The 23,697-nt window shown below is 37.7% G+C and overlaps 1 protein-coding gene across 5 annotated transcripts in view; it reads right to left on the bottom strand.

The window, feature by feature from the left end:
* The window catches only part of TANK (TRAF family member associated NFKB activator), an 87,927-nt gene extending 65,020 nt beyond the window's left edge, over positions 1–22,907 (bottom strand). For 3 of the 5 annotated variants that reach the window (XR_009520161.1, XM_060016688.1, XM_060016689.1), the window contains exon 1: positions 7,290–7,683. Coding sequence is in view for 2 of the 5 variants with exons in the window: in XM_060016688.1 (XP_059872671.1) it covers positions 7,290–7,555 (266 nt within the window). In the remaining 3 variants the exon portion in view is untranslated. Of the gene's footprint in view, positions 1–7,289; positions 7,722–22,889 lie in introns of those variants that run through there. The other 2 variants (XM_060016693.1, XM_060016690.1) reach the window with 2 other exon arrangements.
* Between the last annotated feature and the right edge of the window lie 790 nt (positions 22,908–23,697).

Consider the following 23,697-nt stretch of genomic DNA (forward strand, 5'->3'; position numbering starts at 1 on the left):
TGGTGAACAGGCTTCTCATTGCAGTGGCTTCTCTTGTTGTGGAGCACGGGCTCTAGGAGTGTGGGCTTCAGTAGTTGTGGCACGTGGGCTTCAGTAGTTGTGGCACGTGGGCTCAGTAGTTGTGGCACGCGGGCTCTAGAGTGCAGGCTCAGTAGTTGTGGTGCACGGGCTTAGTTGCTCCGTGGCATGTGGGATCTTCCCTGACCAGGGCTCGAACCCGTGTCCCCTGCATTGGGAGGTGGATTCTTAACCACTGCGCCACCAGTGAAGTCCCTTTTGGTTGATTCTTTTTGGTATTATCTCTGTATCTCTAAATAACATGTTAATATTGCCACTACTGAGTTTTCAGTTTTACTTGTCTTCCCACTATGCAAAATAAGGATTCAGCTCTCTTTAAAATCTCCCCTCCCTTTATATTCTCTCCATTCTCCTCATATAGTTATATCCTATTTTTTGGTTAGATTTGCATTCTACTTTAACTTTCTTATGACTACGTAATGCTATTCACTGCTGAGCCATATAATATACTATGGCTCCTTTTCCTTTCCTGAAAAACATTTTTCCTGAAAAAATTTCTTGTTTGTTTCATTTCTTATTATCATTACTACAACTCCTCAATCCACTGAGACACTTCAATTATTCTATCAATTTCATCTTCCTAGAAGAATCTCTCCTTGACCTTTCTGACTTGCTCAAGTCTAGATTTGTTGATTTCTATGCCTAGAGGAAAGCCTTCATCTTGAGACTTTCTTTCAACTTGAATTTGATGATTCCCTTTATTCACCTCTCTCTCTAGCTGAATCCCTCATTTTCAGTATCCCAAATCTTCATCCTTCTTGTTTTACTCCCCAATTTGGTGAAGTAAACCCTCTAGTAGCTTCCTGATAAAGTGCCTGCAAAGTAAATTTTTTGAGACCCTTCATAACGGAAAATATCTTTACCCTCAGATTTAAAGGACAGTTTGCCAGGTTAAAAGTTCTAGGTTGGAAGTAATTTTTCCTCAGAGTTTTATAAGTTTTACTATGCTCCCTTTTGTTTTTGTTGAAGTCCAGAGCCATTTTGATTTCTGATCTTGTACTTAACCCACGTGGAAGTTCACCCTTCAGTTCTTGCAAATTTTCTTGAATAACTTTTTGAGCAATTTCATTCCTTCTGTGTCCCTTTCTACTCCTACTATCTGGATGTTAAATTTTCTGAAGTGGTACTCTAACTCCTCCCACCCTCCTTCTTCTTGTTTGTTTATTTATTTATTTTTAGCTGCATTGGGTCTTCGTTGCTGCGCGCGGGTTTTCTCTAGCTGTGGCGAGCGGGGGCTACTCTTTGTTGAGGTGCACAGGCTTCTCATTGTGGTGGCTTCTCTTGTTGTGGAGCATGGGCTCTAGGTACCCGGGCTTCAGTAGTTGTGGCATGCGGGCTCAGTAGTTGTGGCTCGTGAGCTCTAGAGCACAGGCTCAGTAGTTGTGGCACATGGGCTTAGCTGCTCTGTGGCATGTGGGATTTTCCCGGACCAGGGCTTGAACCCATGTCCCCTGCATTGGCAGGCGGATTCTTAAGCACTGTGCCACCAGGGAAGTCCCCCTCCTTCTTTTTAAACAAACACTTCTTCCCTTATTTTATAGATAAAAATATCTTAAGCCTGTTGTCTTTGACAACCAGCATTATGATATCAAATGATATCTAACCAATCCTGAATAAAAATTAATAATCAAAGAAAGTAGTGGTGCTTTTGGAGCTCCACTGAGGCTGCAGGTGTATGAGCCAAACAATGGTCTACCACCAATTGCCCAGTTCAACCAGAGCAGCTCAACTGTGATTAGTTATATACATTGGGATTTCAAGTTTGAAAAGAATCACAGGCCTAAAGGTAGATTTCCACCACCTCCACCCCTAAAATGATTTATAAATCTTTAACAAGTCTACTTTTTGTGGACAAGTAGAGACAAGTGTGGGTGATTTAGTAAGTAGAAAAAGGTCCTCTGCTGGGTTTCCCCCACTGCTGAGACTATTCTGCTTCTGGGTAAATATTCTACCAGGGTTCACACTTGTGGTAAGATGCCAGTTCAAATCTACAGAAGCTTCAGGATGGGGGAAGGATCACATAGAGTAAATATGACGTCTTCCACTCTGCCCTAGAAAAGAAAGTCACCTGCTTTTCCCAACCCCTCAGGGTATGAATAATAATGAGTTCATATTCTATCTCAGAAAAGTTGCCATCTTAGCAAACGAAGAGGTGAATAAGTGAGATACATCCTGTCTTTTCTCTATCTTAGCTCTATGTTTGCCTCCTCACTCACACAAAGCAACAGAAGCAAAAAGCAGAAAATAAGTCAACAATGTAGTATATACACATAAATAAAATAACATCCTCTGTCTTAGATGGTTAAGGTAAACCTTTAAAGACACTAAAAAGTATGTACGTTTTCCTTGCCTGAAGAGAGGAAATGGAAGAGAACTGTCACTCCTGACATTTACTTACGATCATTTCCCACTTTTAAGAAAGTTCCATAACACAAGCAGCCAATTCCCCAAAATGACAGCTTGCATTTCTGTTCTCACTTTCCAGGTTGTAAACTTCGGTTATGGATATACCCATAGCACACTGCACTACACTGTTACTATGTTCCAATCAGGCAGCTAAAATAATAGAAACTTAAATATCATAGATCCAGTAGTGTCAGAATTTGGATTTCGTATTTTTTTCATAAGCTGGATTGCTAAATGCATCAGGATAAACAAGGTAAGACAATCCCACTGATCAAACCAAAAGCTCCCCAGACCAGGTTCTCCACTATGCTGGATGTTAAAACTTGGTGAAACTTTTTGTGCTATCTTCTAAGAGTTAAAAGAAGACTTTATAGCCAAGACCACACCCATGAGTCTCAGCTTTGCCTCATTTCCTTTTTTATCTCCAGTAGGACCTCTCTCAAACTGTTTATCAAATTCTACGGGTTGAAGTGCAAAACTAAATAGTATTAACACCAAAAAGGAAATTAGGCATGTGATGTTCTACCCATCTAAGGTAAACATAAACACTGCATTGCTCAGTTGTGGTTGGTTGAATCCCTGGATGTGGAACTGCCAGTATGGTGGAACCACAGATACGGAGGAACCTTAGATACAGAAGGCTGACTGTAAAATATATGCAGATTTTCAACTGAGCAGAGGGTTGGCATGCCTAACCCCTGTGTTGTTCAAGGATCAACTGTAGTTAGAATAGTGAAGTTTTACATCAACAGGCTATCTATTTTTTACCATTTCCTTACAGATAATAGGTATGCTTTTAAAAAACATGCAAGTCTTTATTTATTTAGGGCACGCCCCCCAAATTATGCCAATAATTATCTGTTCTAGATTAATAGATGATAATTTAAGATACTCAAATATCCAAGATTTGACATAATGCCTGTATTCTTCTGTAAATAACACTTACGAGTGTCTTGAAGTCTCCTCCACAGTTCACAGATGTACACTGCTAAACTCCATTATCTAAGGTAATAGTCTTGAAAGTAATCAAAAAATATTTAAAATAATCATTTATAAAAGTTAGTAACTCTACCAAAGATTACATAATACAATACTATCCACATATTAACAGTAAACCATTAGCTGAGTAAAACGGTGGGCTTTGGTTGGATGGTTTGTATTCCTTAGAAGCCAGCCCTGTTCTTACGTGTATGCAGAGGCCATGTACATCCCTAGACGGTGCTACTGATTTTCACTTCAAATTAAATAAGTAAAAGCATGCTGAGCTTGCATATGTTCTCAACCACTCCTTTTGAAACTCCCCTATGGGATTTGCCTAGAGTAGAATGTCAGCTTGGTTACTACCTCTAAAGCAAGAAATTTCCTGGCAAAATTGGGAAGCTGATGACAACAAAGTGAAACTGATGCTTTCTCAGTTGAGTATCCCTCCTGGTTTCTTTCAGGGCATAGAAGAGCTTGCCCCTGTAGAAGCAACACTCTTTCCTTCATAAACTGGAGTAGAGAAGAGAAAAAACAGTAAAACACTTTATTATCAGCCTCAGTCTACCTACAGCATTTTCCCAGAACAGGGGGGAAAAAAAAAGGTGGGGGACAAAAATAACCAGGATCAGTACAGCAGTTCTTCTTTCTTGACATTATTGGTGTTTCACACCCTTTCTTTTATAAGGATTTACTCTAAGGAGTTTTTGTTTGTTCGCCTTTTAAAGTTCTGGACCTTTTTGCTGAATATTATTGCTGTTTTTAAGAACAATGTACAATTGACCCTTGAACAACATGGGTTTTAACTGCATGTATACACTTACAGGTGAATTTTTTTCCCACTAAATATATACTACAGTACTATACTATCTGAAGTTGGTTGAATCTGAGGATGCAGAACCTCAGACACGGAGGGCTGACTATAAATTACATGCAGATTTTCAACTGCTGGTAGGCTTGGCACCCCTAACCCCCAAGTGTTATTCAAGGGTCCACTGTACTTTCAGATGGGTTCATGAGTGAATTCTTTCAGACCTTCAAATAGAGAGCTCTTAAGCTGTATTTAAACTACCTCAGAGCAGAGAAAGAAGGAACTCTTCTCAATTCTTTTTAGAAAATCAGCATAGCCTTGCTATCAAACTCTGCCAAAGATAACAGTAAAAAGATAACTACAGATGAAACTCAATTACTGATTTTAAATAAAAATGTGACCGAAAAGAAACCTATATGCTTAAATATTACACAATGACCAAGTGTAAGGTTGGTTCAAAAAGTAGAAATCAAGGGTAAAAATGAACTTATTTACAAAACAGAAGTAGAGTCACAGATGCAGAAAACAAACTTATGGTTACCAAGGGGGAAAGGGGGGGAGGGATAAATTGGGAGATTGGGATTCACATATACACACTACTATATATATAATAGATAACTAATAAGAACTTGCTGTATAGCACAGGGAACTCTACTCAATACTCTGTAATGGCCCATATGGGAAAAGAATCTAAAAAAAAAAAGTGGATATATGTATATGTATAACTGATTCACTTTGCTGTACACCTGAAGCTAACATAACATTGTAAATCAACTATACTCTAATAAAAATTAAAAAACAAACAAACAAAACAACAACAACAAAAACCCCAAAAATCTACTAAAACAATTTTCCATTCTAATAGGTCAAGGAAGAAAAGCACATGACAGGCCATGATAGATGCCAAAATGCCGTATGACAAAACTCAACTTCTACTCCTGATAAAAATGTTTAGTTAAGTAGTAATGAAAAGACATCATCTTGACAACAAGAAATATACAGACCAAATGAACATTCAACATCTGTTAGTTAAAACTGTTCTCCAAGTGCTAGCCAATGCAAACAGACCAAAAGAAAAAACAAAAACAAAAAAACCCAACTTCAGACACAATCCAAAATCCATTCCCTGCAAAAATCCAGGTAGCTAGAAATATTAAAGACACTTCCTTGATAAATAAAATTATTTGAAATTTACTCTAAAATTCATATTTAATGATGACACAGTAAAAACATCCACAAACTAAGAAATATGATAAGGATGGCCTGAATCAATGTTATTATACACCACTGTTCTGGAAAAGCTAGAAATTTATTAAACCAAAGAAAGAAAGAAGTATAAGGAAGGAGACAAGATTATATTTAGATGACTGTTTTCCTAGAAAATTCAAGAGAAAAAAATTATTACAATAAGTTTAGAAAGTTGGCCAGATATATAAATTATCTACATACCAGTCACAAAATATTACTGGATGGCTAAAATCCCCCCCAAAAGTTATGTTTTAATGAAACATAAACAGTTTACTTTAAATTTTACCTGAGAAGAGAACGCAATCACCAAGGATATTTTGAAAAAGGCAAATGAAGAGGGACTTGCTTTATGCATTACTAAAAAGTGCCTAATCAAAGAGATTGGTATTTGTGTAGGAAGACGCAAATAGAACACAGCAACAGAAGAATCCAAAAAAAAAAAGACTCATGTACAGGTGGAAATTTACTATATTAAGGTAGTATTTCTAGTCAGTTGGGAAAGAATTGATTTCAGCAAATGATTTCAGGGAAAATGGCTAAACCCTATCTTATACAATGTACAAAAATAATTTTCATATGTTTTAATGAGTAAAGCATACAAAATTATAAAAAGAATTAACAGACAATACAGGAAAATATTTTAATAATTTTTGAGTAAGGACAGCATTCTTAAGCGATACAAAACCTGGGCATTTAAACCAAAGACTGATAGTTCTTGAAAATATTTGCCATATAATTCACAGAGGATTAATATATCTGTATCCTAATGAAATACAGATAATTTTGTAGAACAAGAGCAAAATATATAGACAGGCAATATCAAGAAATGGTTAACTACATATGGTACATCCAGGCAAAGGAATACCATGCTGGCATTAAGATAAAGTAGAGCTACATGTGGTAAGATTTCCACTATATATTTTTCATCTGAAAAACCAGATAATAGAACTGTATGCATACATAATCTCATTTTCATAAGAAAGCGAAACAACACGTTTACATACACATGAGAGATGTGGAAGACGTTGGAGTACCTGTGGTTGGGGAGAGGGCTGTGAAGGAGTTACATTTTCTGCTTTATACATGACTATCACTTTAGGGTTCTCCTCCCCTCCCTAATGAGAGGGGCAAAATAATTTTTCAGCAGAATACAGAGCTTGCTTCTCTGCTACCTCTCGTTTGAAATGTGTATTCCAACCGTGGTAGGGAAGCAGATCACGTTATTTTCCTTCACTTTCATGTCATTTCACTTCCTTTACTACCGGTTTCTCTCTTAAGATATAACTTGTCAAATGAATCTGTGAGATAAATGACACTTGACATAGCAAAGGCTGCTCTACTTCTGCTTGTTACAGCATAATAAGAGACACAAAGACTCTTTGGTTTGAGTGTCTTCCCCCTTCTTTCTTCACTTCGTGACAAGCACAGCTTGTGACACCCGTAACTCGTCGCTAGTCAGTTTACGCCGCGCTGGGGATTCCACCTAACGCCCGGTTCCCACTGGGGGCAGGGTTTGCTTCTGCTCTTTCCGCCTCAGCCATCTATTCTCTCCGTGACCCTCGGGGAAGTTACCCAACTTCTCATTGACAAGGCTATGATAACACCCCACAGGAAAGCTGAGAGCAAAACTGTGCAATAATCTTGGGGGAAAAACAACAGAAAGAACCGACGAAGTTTTCGAAAGAGTAACAACGATAGTACTAGCTTCTGCAAGGCTGCCCGCGTCCTCAAAGGAGGCTGGGACCTCCAGGCGGGGTCCACTGCTCACCCTGATATCGCAAACCCTGCCTCCCCGGTGGCTAGCCAAGAAGTCAAGTCACCGAGAGCAGCCGACGCGGAGTCGGGCAGGATCCCTCCCCTGCTGCCGTCGCAGCGGGGTCCGTCGTTGCTGCGCTGACGTCGCGGGCCCGGAAAGCCCCTCCCTGGTCCGCTCGGGGATGGGGACCCAGGTGGTTTCTCTCGCACTAAGTCCCTCCCCACTCTGAGAACTGGTTGTCTCTGCAGCTCCTCGGCTTCTCTCCCTGCGGCGCCCATACGGCCAGCGTCGCTCACACACACAAGTTCTCTGTCGCCGTGCCCGACGGCTTCGGACACACCAACTAGCTCACGAAGTTTCTTACTCACAGTTCAGGGCTTCCGCGCCGCTCTCTCACACCGCGGGTCGCCGGCGCCCGGCAGAGTGACTCCAACCGGAAGTTGTTTTCCGTTCCAGTTCAGAGGGCAGCGCCTGCGCGCGGAGCATTAACCCTTCACCCTCTACCTCTCCAGGCCTGGCCTCTCCGGCCCCGCCCCTCCCCGCCCCGCCCACTCTCGCCCCTCATCCAAGCCAAGCCCCGCTCATCCAAGCCCCGCCCAGCGCAGCCCCGCCCCTCCTCGCAGGGAAAACCACAGCCACGGAAAGGCGTACAATGTCAAGTTTAAAGGTCACCTGAGTGTGTTGGCTAGCTTTTTTGCCAAACAACAAATAACAGGGTCTAGCATCACCCAGTGTGTGAGCTGAGAATCACCTGAGAATTACGCAAGAATCACCTGAGAGGCTTGTTAAAGACGTAGATTCACCCCTAGAGATTCCCAGAGTTCAGAGCAACTGGGGTGAAGCCCAGGAACCCGAATTTTCAACATATCCCTATATGAATGTGATTAAGGTGATTAAACTCCACACTCTGAGAAAAATTACACACACACACACACACACACACACACACACACACACACACACATCTGGTTTTCCCCCAACTAGTAACACCTTTCATTAAAAGTACTTGCTAAAGTTGAATGATTGCTACATGCAAGTAGACCTTTAACATTTCCCATGACTTACGATTCCCCATTATTCCGTTTCCTAACCATGCTTGAATATTCTCCAAGATAGAAAGTTTAGACAGATAACTCAAGAAAAGTTTTAGCTCGAATACCTACTACCTCAGGCAAGTTGCTTAACCTATTGAACACTGATACTCTAAAATCTGACAAATGACAATGATAACCTACATCACTGGATGGATGGTTGCAGAATCAATCCATAATGTAGGCAAAAGTCGTGGTAAAGTTCAGAATGCTCTGTAAATGAAAGGTGTTGTCTGGAATCACTCATGTCATGCTGGCTCCTTCCCACCACCAAGGTCATCCCGAGGACTCCTTTCAGGAAAAGAGCAGTCAAATCCACAGCACATGTGGAAGCTTCCTGAGAGCACTGAAGGCTGGGACTCTCTACATGGACTGGAGCATAACTGTTCTGGGTGAATGCATGTAGCACTTTCAGAAGCTTCCATGGTGATGACCTACTATTTATTTAATTAAACATTATTTTTAAAACTCACTATTTTTGCATATATCTGACAAGGGTTAATGGTGTTTGAAAAAGACTTTATCACCAAGCACAAGCATACTAAGGGTGCTGAAATAGTGATTTCATAGTAAAGATTAAAATGACCATGAGTACTGTATATTGTTGTCAGGCAGAGCCTGCTCTAGAGCATAGCTCTATATCCATAGACTTGATGAAATTTCCAAAGTTGAGAACACTCCTGAACACTCCTGTAACACTCCTGTCCTAGTGGTCTTGGCTAAGCCATACCTTGACAGGTCTTCAGTCCATCCAAGAATCTTTATTCATCCTGAAAGTTGCAAGGCTAGCCCTGGAATCTTGAGCTCCTTTTTTCTAGTCATGCTGTCCCATATAACTTAGAAGCTACTATCTTCCCAGGGAGGTCCAGGATCTTGCTCCTCCTAGGATAGTATCTTTTCTCTGTTAGAGCAGAAGGATGGGGTTCTGACTGCCTCAGTTTCTCCCTACATTTCTGAATCATGGATGTTTATACTTCTTTCCTTAGGCCAGTAAGTCCAAGAATTTAAAAACTTGCCAAATTGCGGTGTATTCTACTTGGTTAACTTGAATATTGGGCTTATTTTTTAAAGTCAAAGCCAAAACATAATTTAAAAACCTTTTTTAAAAAAAACAACAGAAACTTCTTGTGTATAGCATTATGACCAGTTGAACAGTTTTCTTGTAATAAGTAATTGAGTTAAACATGACAGTACAGCACATTTTAAAAAAGAATTTTTAAGAGTAACTTTAAGTTCACGGTAAATGTGAGAGGAAGATACAGAGATTTACCACATACTCCCTACCCTGAAACATGCATAAGACTGTTTCATCATCAACACTTCCCATCAGGGTGATACGTTTGTCACAATTGATGAACCTACATTGACATACTATTATCATTCAAAGTCCATAGTTTCCATTAGGGTTCACTCTTGGTGTTGTACATTTGATGGGTGTGGACAGAAGCATAATGCCATGTATCTATCATTATAGTATTATACTACAGTATACTGGAGGATACTAGTATACTCTATACACTCTGACATGTATCCATCATTATACTATCATACTATACAAGAATAATTTCATTGCCCTAAAAATCCTCTATGATCCACCTATTCATCTCTCCCTCTCCCTAATCTCTGACAACCACTGATCTTTTTACTGTCTCCATAGTTTTGCCTTTTCCAGATTGTCATATTGTTGGAATCATACAGTAGGTAGCCTTTTCAGATTGGCTTCTTTCACTTAGTAATATGCATTTGAGTTTCTTCCATGCCTTTTCATGGCTTGATAGATCATTTCTTGTTAGCACTGAATAATATTCCATTGTCTGGATGTACCACAGTTTATTTATCCATTTGCCTACTGAAGGACACCTTGGTTGCTTCAACTTTTGGCAAGTTGAATAAAGCTGCTATAAACATTAGTGCACAGGTTTTTGTGTGCACATATTTTCAACTACTTTGGGTAAATACCAAGGAGCGTGATTGTTGGGCTGTAGAGCAAGAGTATATTTAGTTTTGTAACAACCTGCCAAAGTGTCTTCCAAAGTGGCTGTACCATTTTGCATTCCCACCAGCAATGAATGGGAGTTCCTTTTGCTCCACATCCTCATCAGCATTTGGTGTTGTCAGTGTTCTGGCTTTTGACCATTCAAATAGGAGTGGAGTGGTATCTCATTGTGTTTTAATTTTCATTTCCCTGATGACATATAAGGTGGAGCATCTATTCACATGGTTATTTGCAATCTGTATATCTTCTTTTGTGAATTATCTGTTAAGGTATTTGGCCTATTTTAAAATTGGGTTGTTTGTTTTCTTATTGTTGAATTTTAAGAGTTCTTTTTATGTTTTGTATAACAGGCCTTTATCAGATGTATCTTTTGAAAATATTTTCTCCCAGTCTGTGGCTTGTCTTTTCATTCTTTTTACAGTGTCTTTTGCAGAGCAGAAAAATTTAATTTTAACAAAGTCTAACTTATCCAGCACTGCTTTTGAGCAAATTGAAGGAGCTACTTTGACTATTTCTAATTTAAATAGTAGAATTTAATAATACACTCAGAATCTAAAACTGAATTCATGAGCATTTTGAAATATGAAAGTGCTAAACACTTTAAATAAGGAAAGAAAAAATTAAACACACATTTTTTAACTATATATTTTTATCTCTTTCCACTCCCATGATGTTGTAGTCATGAAGAGAAGTGGCTGCATACTGCTCCAATGTCTGAAACATGCATAAATGCTGGGGTAAGTGGATGAGTTTGTGCTAAAACAGTGTCAAACATTTTCCTTTTTTTATAATGATGATGAATTTTTTAGAAATGACATACAATATGTTTTATCAAGGTTAGGAATTGAGTTGGGATATTCATTTGAGGAATAATTCTTTAAAACTGACATAATTTCACTCTAATTTTCCTTATATTATTATATACCTCAGGTTAACAAGTAGTACTGGAGGGTAGGGTGGAATGAAAATGAGAACTGCAGCTTTATTAAAACTATTTCAGGACCTGTTTTCAAAACTGCTTAATATTTTATTGAGAGTTCAGAATATAAATCTAGAAACAAGGAAAGCTGCCAGTATAAACACTACAACTAACTTGGAATGCCAGGTATGCATCAATGGTCTTAGTCAAATCTTTGATGTGAAATATCACTATTAATAGAATCTGGTTGACTTCTGATTTAGGATGACATCTGGACGAGCTGTTTTTGTCTCAGAGTCTCTGAATTAAATGCCTAATGAAAAATCAGAAAAATATGAGAACTCATAATAGCATCAAAAGGCAGGATTGATGACCAGACCCAGCGCATATGGCTGAGAGGCTGTGCCCTGTACAGGGCACTCGGCTGAAATAGGTGCTCGCTCACTTGCCAAGCCTTGCTACCTTGGGCTTGAGTCTTCCAGAGTTGCTATAACCCTGCTGATAAGCATCCTACTGACAGAATTTGACAAGATTTTCCACCACTTGCAAGAACTGTAGGGCTGAAATGGACATGAGCTTTGTTGTTTGAAGGTGAGCAAACCTGTGACCCTGAAGGATAGTAAGAAAGCTATCTGCTTCTGCTTCATGTCACCTACTAGTGAATTGGACAGTAACCCCACTACTATGTGTCACCTTCAAGTACTATTTTACAACTTGTTGCCCCATTATCCCCCATTAGTACGTGTTTTTCTTATCTATTGATATTTTTGAGCTCTGGTTTGGAGTATACCAACATGATCCCAATGGGAGTGGACAGATGTGATACTCTGTATCTAAGGATATGTGAAGCAAATAATGGAAGGGCCTGGGCAGATAGAGCTGTGTGTTTGACTCTCTGGGAGTTTAGTTTTTCATACATGGCTCGTATCAAGGAAAAGACCAATGATTTTTTCCTGATTAACCAGGAATTCTTTTCTTCATATTAAAACAACTAGGCAATAAGGGTGAGGGATCTCTGCCTCAGGCCAGTATTCATAGTGACAAAGTTGGTAAATGTTAGCTTTAGGTCCAAAAGTTAGCTGTGAACTATGCATGTCTTTATGCCTCCCAGCTCAAGATCTGTGCTGAGGAGCTAGTAGAAATCAGGAAAATAATGAGAAGAACCAAATAAAATCCACACTTCTGGTTAGTAAGGGCTACACAAACCTTGGAATGAGTTTAATACAAGATATAATATACTTGTATTAATGAGTGTAATACAAGATAAAGCATCCCTTTGAAAAGACTGTGCTGCATAAAGGAAGAAGAGCAAAGCCCCCCCAAATCCTGAGAAAATGAACACTCTAGAAAATGGTTTGCCAGAAGCATAAGTAAGTGGAAAGAATCCAATTTGTATTTTCTGTGATACAAGAGTTGAAATCTAAGGCATGATATTAAGCTAAGACAAGAAGGGAGACATAAGAACAAAGTTGGGTAAGTTAAGGCTGTAAGGACACAGAACATGCAACATCAAAATTCAAATATTATTTGAACATAATAAAAAATGGAATCCATATTGCAGAATGTTAAATCAATGATTAGAGAAAAAGCTTGAAAAACTCTCTCAAAATGTGAATGGAAAGGAGAAATAGATGAAAAACCATTAAATGTAATAGTGGAAGGATAGTGCTCCAACTTCTGAAAAAGAGATCCGAGTAAATGGAACAGAAATAGCAACTAAAGATATATCAGAATATATCCGAAGTAATACTTTGGTATAAGACAATCAGAGATGAAAAGAACTCAGTGAGTTTTGAAATGTATTAATGAAAACAGCCCAACATTTTGACCTATCCTGATAAAGATTGTAATGTTAAATTATGTATCCATTCATCTATTCAGGAACTATTTTGTGAGTGCTTGCTATATGCTAAAAGTTAGGGCTACAAAGATTACCAAGTCACAGTTCTACCTTAAAAGAACTTAGTGTCTATTGTGGATGATATACATACAAGAAATAGGCAATTGCTATACAATGTGGTTTTACACCATAACAATAAGGGTAAGAATAGGGTACTCAAAAAACACATTGGATGACACTTAGTCTAGTCATCAGGGGGTGAGAGAAAGCTTTCTGAATCTAAAGTATGGAAAAAATTCAATAAGAATACAGATTAAAAAATGAAACTATTTTCAAAGGAAGAAAAAAAAAATGAAAAATAGACTTAACTTCAACATTAAGCTTCAGAAGCTGAATAGAATAACACGTACAGCAGCCTGAGAAAGATTTGACTTACAAAGTCTATACCCACTCGAATTATCATTTTCATAGGAAAGGAAAACTAAGACATTCTTAGATACCTTATAGTTCAGAGGTATTTCACCTATGTCCTGAAATAACTGGACATACACTTCAGTTAGTCAGAAGGGAATCAAAGTGCAAAAACTAAGAAAGGTGAAATTCTGATATAAAAGAAATATCTGTAAATATTTGAAATAATTTAAATATTGGACTAGGTAAAAACTTGTTGCAAATATAATGAGAATATTAAAAGTAATCTTTAAGATATAAGGTCCAAGTATAAATAAATAGGTTAGTAATAATTTGTTCTAAACTTCCTGATTATAGCAACAAAAACTCAAGTGGGTAGAAGAGAGGTGGCAGGAAGGAGAAAGTTCTAATTTACTCATTTTCTTATCTTCTATATGTGAAAACAAGGAAATGATAGGCTCTCATTCTAACAATGATATTATAATTGAACATATATTATTTTAGATTTTTTTTTAAATATAAAGGTAAATAACTACAAGTAGACTTAAAAGCAATTATACTCCAATAAAACCATTAAAAATTATATGCTTATTGTTTATGTTTATGTTTTTGGCCGCACCTCATGGCTTGTGGGATCTTAGTTCCCCCACCAGGGATTGAACCCTGGCCCTTGGCAGTGAGAGCGAGGAGTCCTAACCATTGGACCACCATAGAATTCCCCATTTTTTCATGCTCCTCAATAGAGGAGAAAGAAAGGAAAACATTGCTCATGTAATGAAGATGTAAAACTCATCCAATAAGGTAACTCTTGTGAGCACTCCTCTGCAACATTGTTTTTGCACGCATATACTCTGTTCTCATTGTCAACTCTGTCCTCACTGTCACACTCTGACTCTATTGACACCCCTTGTTCAGACCATCATCAAATTCATATTTACCACACAATCTCCTAACTATTCTCCTAACTTTTTCTCTTGTCAAATTCTAAATTTTATTATGTTCCTTTAGCACCTAAAGTCACTTTCTATTAACCTTAGAATAAAATCCAAACTCTAAACATAGTATGAGGTTTCTTCTTACTTCTCTAGACTCATATCCTGCCTCTTCTTCTGGCTTCTTTCAACACCTCAAATGCTCCGTGTTCTGTCTTTTTCAGGTGTTTGCTAGTGTGTGTTCCTCATACTAGAACATGTTTCCCTCGCATTTTGCTTGGTCTATTAAGGCCTCAGCTGAATGGTCTGATTCAAAGCAGGGCCTCACTTGACTTCTCTTCCAGGTTAGAACTATGGGCTCCTATTTCACCCTGTCCTTTCCCCTTTATGACATGCCTCACACTTGAAATTCCAAGACACATATTTGGGTGTTTCTGAAGTTAGGATGACTATTACAACTAATATTAAAGAAACTTGTAACACAGTCTGAGGCCTAGATGATCATTGCCCTCACAAAGGCAAACTCAAGCTGACATAGGCTAATGCAAGCAGGCTATAAATGAGAGTTCTCATTAAAATTGCCCCAGTCATATGTTGGTATTGTCATTTACTAACCATGTGACCAACCCCGAGCTTCAGTTTCTTCTCCTGTCAAGTATAGATTATAATAATACTGGCTTCAAAAGTTGTGTGTGGGGCTTTCCTGGTGGCGCAGTGGTTGAAAGCCCGCCTGCCAGTGCAGGGGACACGGGTTTGTGCCCCGGTCTGGGAGGGTCCCACATGCCGCGGAGCGGCTGGGCCCGTGAGCCATGGCCGGTGGGCCTGCGCGTCCGGAGCCTGTGCTTCGCAACGGGAGAGGCCACAACAGTGAGAGGCCTGTGTACCACAAAAGAAAAAAAAAAAAAGTTGTGTGTGTATGTGTATGTGTACAGTGAGATAATATATGAACAGGGCCTGGATTATAGGAGGAACTCAATAAATATTAGCTAATACAGTTGACATTTGAACAATGAGAGGGTTGGGGCACCAACCCCCCTATGCAGTTGAAAATCCACATATAATGTTACAGTCAGCCCTCCCTATCCATGGTTCTGTAACTGCAGATTCAACCAACTGCAGATTGTGTAGTACATGTTTATTGAAAAGAATCCACGTATTAGTGGACCCATGCAGTTCAATCCCACGTTGTATAGATAATATCTGTAACTTAAGTAGGTCGTTCTACATGCAGTTGATTTTTAATTTAAGTAAGTAGTCAGAATTATCATTTAAAATGTCTTTAAAAGTTCACCCTAAGGAAGTGTAGAGATTGTACTTACTAGGAAAATCTCTTACTTTAAATCAATTGTCTTACATATGCCCAAAAAACCAAAGGAAACTGTGAACCAAAAAACCAAAGGAAATCAGAAAATGATGTATGAACAAGACGACATTATCAATAAAGAGATAGAAATTGTAAAAAGGAACCAAATAGAAACTCTGGAACTGAATAGTACAATAAGTGAAATGAAAAATTCACTAGAGGGACAACAGATTTGAGCAGGCAGAAGACGTCAGTGAATGTGATTATAAGACATTTGAAACTATCTAGATAGAGGAACAGAAAGGGAAAAAGAATAAAGAAAAGTGCATAGAGCCTAAGAGGCCTATGAAACATCATCTTGTAAGCCAAAATATGCATTATGGAAGTTCTGAAGGAGAGGTGAGAGAAAAGGAGCAGAAAATATATTTAAAGAAATAATGGTTGAAAACTTCCCAATTTGATGAAAGACTGAATCTGTACATTCAAGAAGTTCAGTGAACTCAAGTAGGCTAAACTCAGATTCACACTGAGACACATTATAATCAAACTGTTGAAAGCCAAATACAGTGAGAGAATCTTGAAAGCAGCGAGAGAGAAGCAACTCTTTATTTACAAGGGATCCTCTGTAAGATTAACAGCCAATTTCACTTTGGAATCATGGAGGCCAGAAGGCAGTGGGATGACATATTTAAAATGCTGGGAAAAAAAAAGAAATAGGTGCCAACCAAGAATTCTATATCCGGCAAAACCATTCTTCAAAAATGAAGGAGAAATTAAGACATTCTGAATTTATGAAAAACCCACAGCTAACATCATACTCAATGGTGAAAGACTGAAAGATTTGTCCCTAAGATCAGGAACAAGACAAGGGTGCTTTTTTTCACTACTGCTATTCAACATTGTCATGGTAGTTCTAGCAAGAGCAATTAAACAAGAAAAAAAAAAGGCATCTAAATTAAAAAGGAAGAAGTAAAACTATATCTGCAAATGACATTATCCTACATGTAGAAAATCCCAAACAATCCACAGGAAAGCTACTAGAGCTAATAAATGAATTTAGCAAAGTTGCAGGATACAAGATCAACACTCAGAAATCAGTTGGTTTCAATATGTTATCAATGAACAATTCAAAAAGAAAATTAAGGAAACAATTTATAATAGCATCCAAAAGAATGAAATATCTAGGAATAAATTTAACCAAAGAGGCAAATGACTTGTACACTGAAAACTACAAAATATTGCTGACAAAAATGAAAGAAGACCTAAATAAATGGGAAGACATCCTGTGTTCATGATTGGAAGAGCTAAAATTGTTAAAATGGCAATACTCCCCAAATGATCTACAGATTTAATGTAATCTGTATCAAAATTCCAATGACTTTTTTCAGAAATGAAAAAGCCAATCTTCAGTTTCATGTAGAATTGCAAGGAGCCCTAAATAACCAAGGAATATTGAAAAAATTAAAAGAGTTGGAGGACTCACACTTCCCCATTTCAAAACTCATTACAAAGCTACAGTAATCAAAACAGTGTGATAAGAGCATAAAGACAGACATATAGACCACAGGAATAGAACGGAGAGTCCAGAAATAAACCCTTACATCTATGGCCAATTGATTTTGAGCAGAGTACAAAGACCATTTAATGGAGAAAGAATAGTCTTTTCAACAAATGATGTTGGAGCAACTGATATCCATAATGAAAATAACAAAACTGGACCCCTATCTCACATTATATACAAAAACTAACTCAAAGTGAAAAAGTAATCTAAATACAAGAGCTAAAACTATACAACTTAGAAAAGACGTAAATAATTGTGACCTTGAATTTGGCAATGGATTCTTAGGTATGATACCAAAATCATAAACAAAAAAATACAATCAAGAAAAAAATAAATTGGACTCTAAAAATTTTTGAAAATAAACTTTTGTGCATTGAAAGACATTATCAAGAGGCAATCTGTAGAATGGGAGAAAATGTTTGCAAATTATGTATTTCATAAGAGTCGTGTATCCAGAATATATAAAGAACTCTTTTATTATATTAGCCTAACAACAGAAGGACAACTCAATTAAAAAATGGGTAAAGGACTTGAAGACATTTTTCCAAGGAGACTATACAGTTGACTAAAAAGCACATGAAAGGATGTTTGACATCATTAGTCATTAGGGTAATGCAAATCAAAACCGCAATGAGGTATCATGTAACATCCATTAGGATGACTATAATAATAATAACTTAAAAAACAGAAAGGGGACTTCCCTGGTTAAGAATCCACCTGCCAATGCAGGGAACGTGGGCTTGATCCTTGGTCTGGGAAGATCCCACATGCTGTGGAGCAACTAAGCCTGTGCGCCACAACTACTGAGCTTGCGCTCTACAACCTGCGAGCCACAACTACTGAGCCCATGCATTGCAACTACTAAAGCCTGCACGCTCTAGGGCCCACCTGCCACAACTACTGAGCCTGTGTGCTGCAACTACTGAGCCCGCATGCTGCAACTACTGAAGCCCACGCGCCTAGAGCCTGTGATCCGTAGCAAGAGAAGCCACCACAATGAGAAGCCTGTGCACTGCAACGAAGAGTAGCCCCTGCTTGCCACAACTAGAGAAAAGCCTGCACATAGCAACAAAGACCCAACGTAGCCAAAAACAAAACAAAACAAAAAACCCAGAAAATTACAAGTGTTGGCAAGAGTGTGGAGAAACTGGAACTTTCATTCATTGCTGGTGGGAATGTAAAATGGTTCAGTCATTGTGGAAAACAATTTGGCAGTTACTTAAAAAGTTAAACATAGGGCTTCCCTGGTGGCGCAGTGGTTGAGAGTCCGCCTGCCGATGCAGGGGACATGGGTTCGTGCCCCGGTCTGGGAAGATCCCGCATGCCGCGGAGCGGCTAGGCCCGTGAGCCATGGCCGCTGAGCCTGCGCATCCGGAGCCTGTGCTACGCAATGGGAGAGGCCACAACAGTGAGAGGCCCACGTACCGCAAAAAAAAAAAAAAAAAGGAAAGGAAAAAAAAAAGTTAAACATAGAATTAGCCCACAATGTGACCCCACAATTCCACTGTGAGGTATATACTTAAAAGAATTGAAAATAGGTCATCATACAATGTAAATGCATGGTCATAGCAGCACTGTTTACAATAGCCAAAAAGTGAAAACAGCCCAACTATCCTGTCCATCAACAGATGAATGGATAAATAAATGGTGTATACATAGACAACAGAATATTACTTGGCCATAAAAGAAATGAAGTACTGACATATGCTACAACATGGATATATCTTGAAAATACTATGCTAAGTGAAAAAAAGCCAGACAGAAAAACTCACAGGTTATATGATTTCACTTATGTGAAATATCCAGGATAGGTATATTCATATAGACAGGACACAGATTGGTGGCTGCCAGGGATTGAGGAGAGCAGGAAATGCAGAGCAACTGCTTAATGGGTAAAGGGTTTCCTTTTGGGGTGGTAAAAATGTTTTGAAGCTAGATAGAAGTGGTGGTTGCACAACACTGTGAGTGGACTAAATATCACTAAATTGTTCACTTTATAATGTTTAACTTTGTTATGTGAATTTTACCTCAATTTTTGTAAAAGGAAAAAATAAGGAACTTTGAATAAACTATAAACTGAGTTAATAAAAATGTATCAATATTGTTCCTCTATTGTCACAAATGTACCATACACTAATACGTTAATTACAGGGGAAACTATGTTGGGGAGCAGGGGTGCGGGGGAAGAGGCAGGGTGGTACATGGGAACTCCCTATAGTGTTTACTCATTTTTTCTCTAAATCTAAAACTGTTCGAAAAAATAAAGTCTGTTAGGTAAAAAAAATCCAAAAAACAAGAAAAACCTTTATTGTTCTAAATAACTCTTGGATCAGAGAGGAAATAAAACTGCAGTTAGAAAAACATAAAATAATAATGAAATAATGTGAAAATGATATAAACGTGTAAGAACAGTTAAAATGGTACTCAGAAAATTCCTAACCTTAAATACTTTCATTACAAAATAAGAAAGAAAAAAAATAAATGAACTAAGCAACCAAATCTAAAACTGAGGAAGGGAAAAGTAAAATAATCTAAAAGGAAGGAAAGGCAGTAAGAAAATAGTAATAAAGATAAAAGCAAAAACTATTTATTTAAAAAAGAGCTAACCATAAATGAGATACATCCAAGAGACTAACCCTTTGACATGTTCAATCAGGAAAAAAACAGAGAGAAAACATAACGAAAAGGGTTATCCATATGGTTATGGAGATGGTAAAAATTACAATACCATGTATACCAATACATTTGAAAATTTTGATAAAATTTTATTTATAAACAACAAATAACCTAAACTGTGCGAAAAAATGGCATAAAACCTGAATAGATCAATAACAATAGAAAACGTTGAAAAGCTTTTAAAGAATTACTTCCAAAAGTGCGTGTCAGGGACAGAGTGCTAAGATATGCTCTTTAAACATTTCAAGGAGCCGATAAGTCCCCCGAAATTTTTTTAGAACATGGAGAGTTTTGTATTTTTATCAGAAAATTAAAATACAGATGAATTTCGCTTATGAATAGGAATGCAAAAATTCTCATTAATTCTTTTTCAGTATGTATTTTCTTAATATAAATTGGTGTAAGATAAATCAATTTGGACACACATTTTGCACACCACTGTTGGTTGTAACTGAATTGTGGTCTGCAGCTAGCAGTGTTAAAATAGGGAGAAAGCTTTTTGCACAATGTGTAGGAACAGCTGCTTTGTCTGAGTGTTGGTTGCTCTGCCTTGATAGGGTTCCTTGGCTACGCCACATTGTTTTCATTCTTTTCTGTTAATTTGAGTTGTGAACTGAATTGTGAAGCCAAAATAATAGGGGAGAGGCGTTTAAGCATGTGGATTGAAGAGAAAATGAGGAAATGTGTAGGTTTGGTTTGCTTTGATCAACCAATTTATTATCTTAACCAGGGCAATAACAAAATATACTTCATAATTATAAACCTACTTTTATTACCGAGGGATGATTTTTAACAACACGTAATTTTTTAAAAATACAATTACTCTATTGTGTAACAACAGGGCACTATATAGTTTAAAGTAGAAAAACCATACAGCTGTCTCTGATGATATCAAAAAGACAATGAATATAGTTTACCATGAAGTCTTGATACACTTTTAGCAAACTAGGGTTAGAGGCATATTTGGTAGTTATTTGGTCTTTATGATTAATGTGTTTATCTCAAACCAACAGCCTACGTCATTCTTAATGTTAACCACTAGGGAAATTCCCACTGAGATGAGAACATGATGAGGTTGGCTGCAATCTCCTCTGTTATTAAACACTGTTCTAGAAGTTCTGGCCAATGTCACCACCAGAAGAAAAAAGAAGACAAAAGTAAATTCTTCCTATCTAGGCTTTGCATGTGAATTACCTAAAATAATTTAGAATAATTTAGAAATAAATAAAATATCAATATAATGACTGGATGCAAGATAAAATTATGTTTTCAAGAACTTTCCTAAATGTCAGCAGTAATTAGTTAGAAAATATAGTGGAAATAATACCCCTATCAAGATAGCATCCCTATGACACACATGAAGAAGATAAAATATATTGGAATACATTTTATAATAAACAACCAACCTATGTTTCCTGAGGCCTTAACACATGGAGAGAAAGAATGTTTGCAGACAGTAAGGTTCTCTCCTGTAAGGATAATTATTTTCTTCAAATTAGTGCGTAAGTTTCATGAAGTTCCAACCAGCTCTTTTGGGGAGGAATTTAACATATTTATTTTAAATCTTCCAGTTGGCCATCTCTCTCATTGTCATAAGTGTTTAAGAGAAATAATTGGATGTTGCTCTAGTTGGCTGCTAGCAGGAACTTCAGTCAGGTTAGACCTGGTATACAGCCATAGGTCCCCCCTTCTGCATGGAGGCAGACTAATGTGTGCACCTGTGCCCAGGTGGAAGTGAGCCCTGGAGGGAGTGAGGAGATGGGGTGGGCAAGTGAGGACAAGGAAGACCTAGGAATGAATTCTAAGCTTCTATGAATGACTTGGCTTCTCTGTGATCTTGACCAAGTATTGTCATTTTCTCCCCATCCGTTTGCAGTTTAGATAAGATAACTCAAAACACTTTTTCCGTATTGTAAGAAGGCAGGGCAGTGGTAACAGAGAGCCATGGAAAAAGAAATGATGTGGATTTATGGTTAAGCTCTGGCTCTACCACTTACTAGCTGGGAGATCCTGTGACCATTTCCCTGTAGCAGACACTCAATAATGGCAGCTATTAATATAACAATAGTAATGATCCTTGAGGTTTAATCTTTTTGAACTATCTACTTATTCTTGAGAATATACTATACTATCTTTAATATTCATTTTTTGTGAAAATAAAGGCCAATTGATAATAGAATAAGACTGGATTGCTATTATTGTGTAAATTTAAATGTTCGAAGGTAGGAAATGCCAAGTTTTCTATAAGGTTAATACTTTACTGTAAAGAAATATTCATAAACATGTGTTTCTTAGAAGATAGAAAAATAGTAAATGTGAGTTAATGTTTGAATGAACACACTGGATCAGGCCAGAATTGACCTTTAAAAATTTAACCAAAAAAAGTATGAATATATACAGTATTTACTTTTCAACCTAGTAAGCGGTATACAACTTAACTTATGCTAAATATATATCTTTTAAGTCTTATGTTATAAAAACCACTCACTGGAGAAGGCTATATTCCAGATATAAACTTAAAAAAAATCATTTCAAATAAAGACATAAATTCTACCTTAAAAGTTGAGAAGAATGCAAAAAGATCACAGTTTAAAATTTTTTCCTTTAGTCTTGGCTAGGGACCCCATTTTTAAAAGGCTGAATTTCCAACTGTGGCAATGAATAAAAGGCATTACTGAATCATGTCATAAATTACTCACTTAACAGAAGGAATTGTAGAGCAAATCTGCAACACGTCAGTTTAAGACATCCAGGCCACCTTGCTAGCTTGAGAATTGGTAGGAACTACTAAAGTTTTGATTACCTCTTCTCCAGGTTACAAGGCTTCCTTCATAGACTATTGCTTTTAAAGAAGTAGGCAGTTACAGGGTCTGGAAGTTTTACCTCGAGTCTCTAGCAGTGCCGCCCCAACTGTCCTGAGATCTCCCTTGAGTTAAACTGGGAACTTCCACTGAGAAATCCCCCGCCTTGAAGACTTCCTTTTTTGTAACTTTCAACAGCCAATCATGGCAAGATATTGAAACAAAGCAAAGACTACCAGAAAATGTTCTGTAAACCACCGTGGCTGTAACTTTGACTTCCTTTTGAAGCAAAGATACTTTATTTGAAGAGCTAGGACGTTTTAACAAAAATCCAGAAATTGTAAACCCCAAATTATATTTGGATTAAGCACATTTTCATGTAGCAAAATTTTAAAGAAAGTTTATTTGATAAATGTTTTTTTTAGGTTTTAAGAAGTCACTTTTTGACCTGAGCAGTGTATTTATAAACAGTAGGTGAAGACTAGATTTGAGTATAGTTGTCTTTGCTTCATGGCCTACAGAGGTCACTAGGATGAAGCCTAGTAATATTAAAGTTTATGCTGGATTCCAGAGCCTGACCTCATGTACTTAGAAGAGAGGTGAAACATAAAAGGCTCTTAAGAGCTTTTCTCCCTGGGACCTCAGATTCTCTCTTCATGTGGATAAGCATATATGCCAGCACACTGGGGAAATGCTTTACAAATACGTATATTCTTCTCAGGCTACTTGGAGCAAAACATCAAGTTCTACATGCAGGTGGAAGGCGGCATATGCACCCCAGACATTTTTCTTTGTTATAAAATTTTAGAGCTGGAAATGTCCTTAGACACCATCTGTTCCATTTCCTTTTTATTACAGATGAGGAAACAGGAGAGGGTAAATGCTCAAAG

This window comes from Delphinus delphis, chromosome 7 (genome assembly GCF_949987515.2).
Source record: "Delphinus delphis chromosome 7, mDelDel1.2, whole genome shotgun sequence".
NCBI lineage: Eukaryota > Metazoa > Chordata > Mammalia > Artiodactyla > Delphinidae > Delphinus > Delphinus delphis.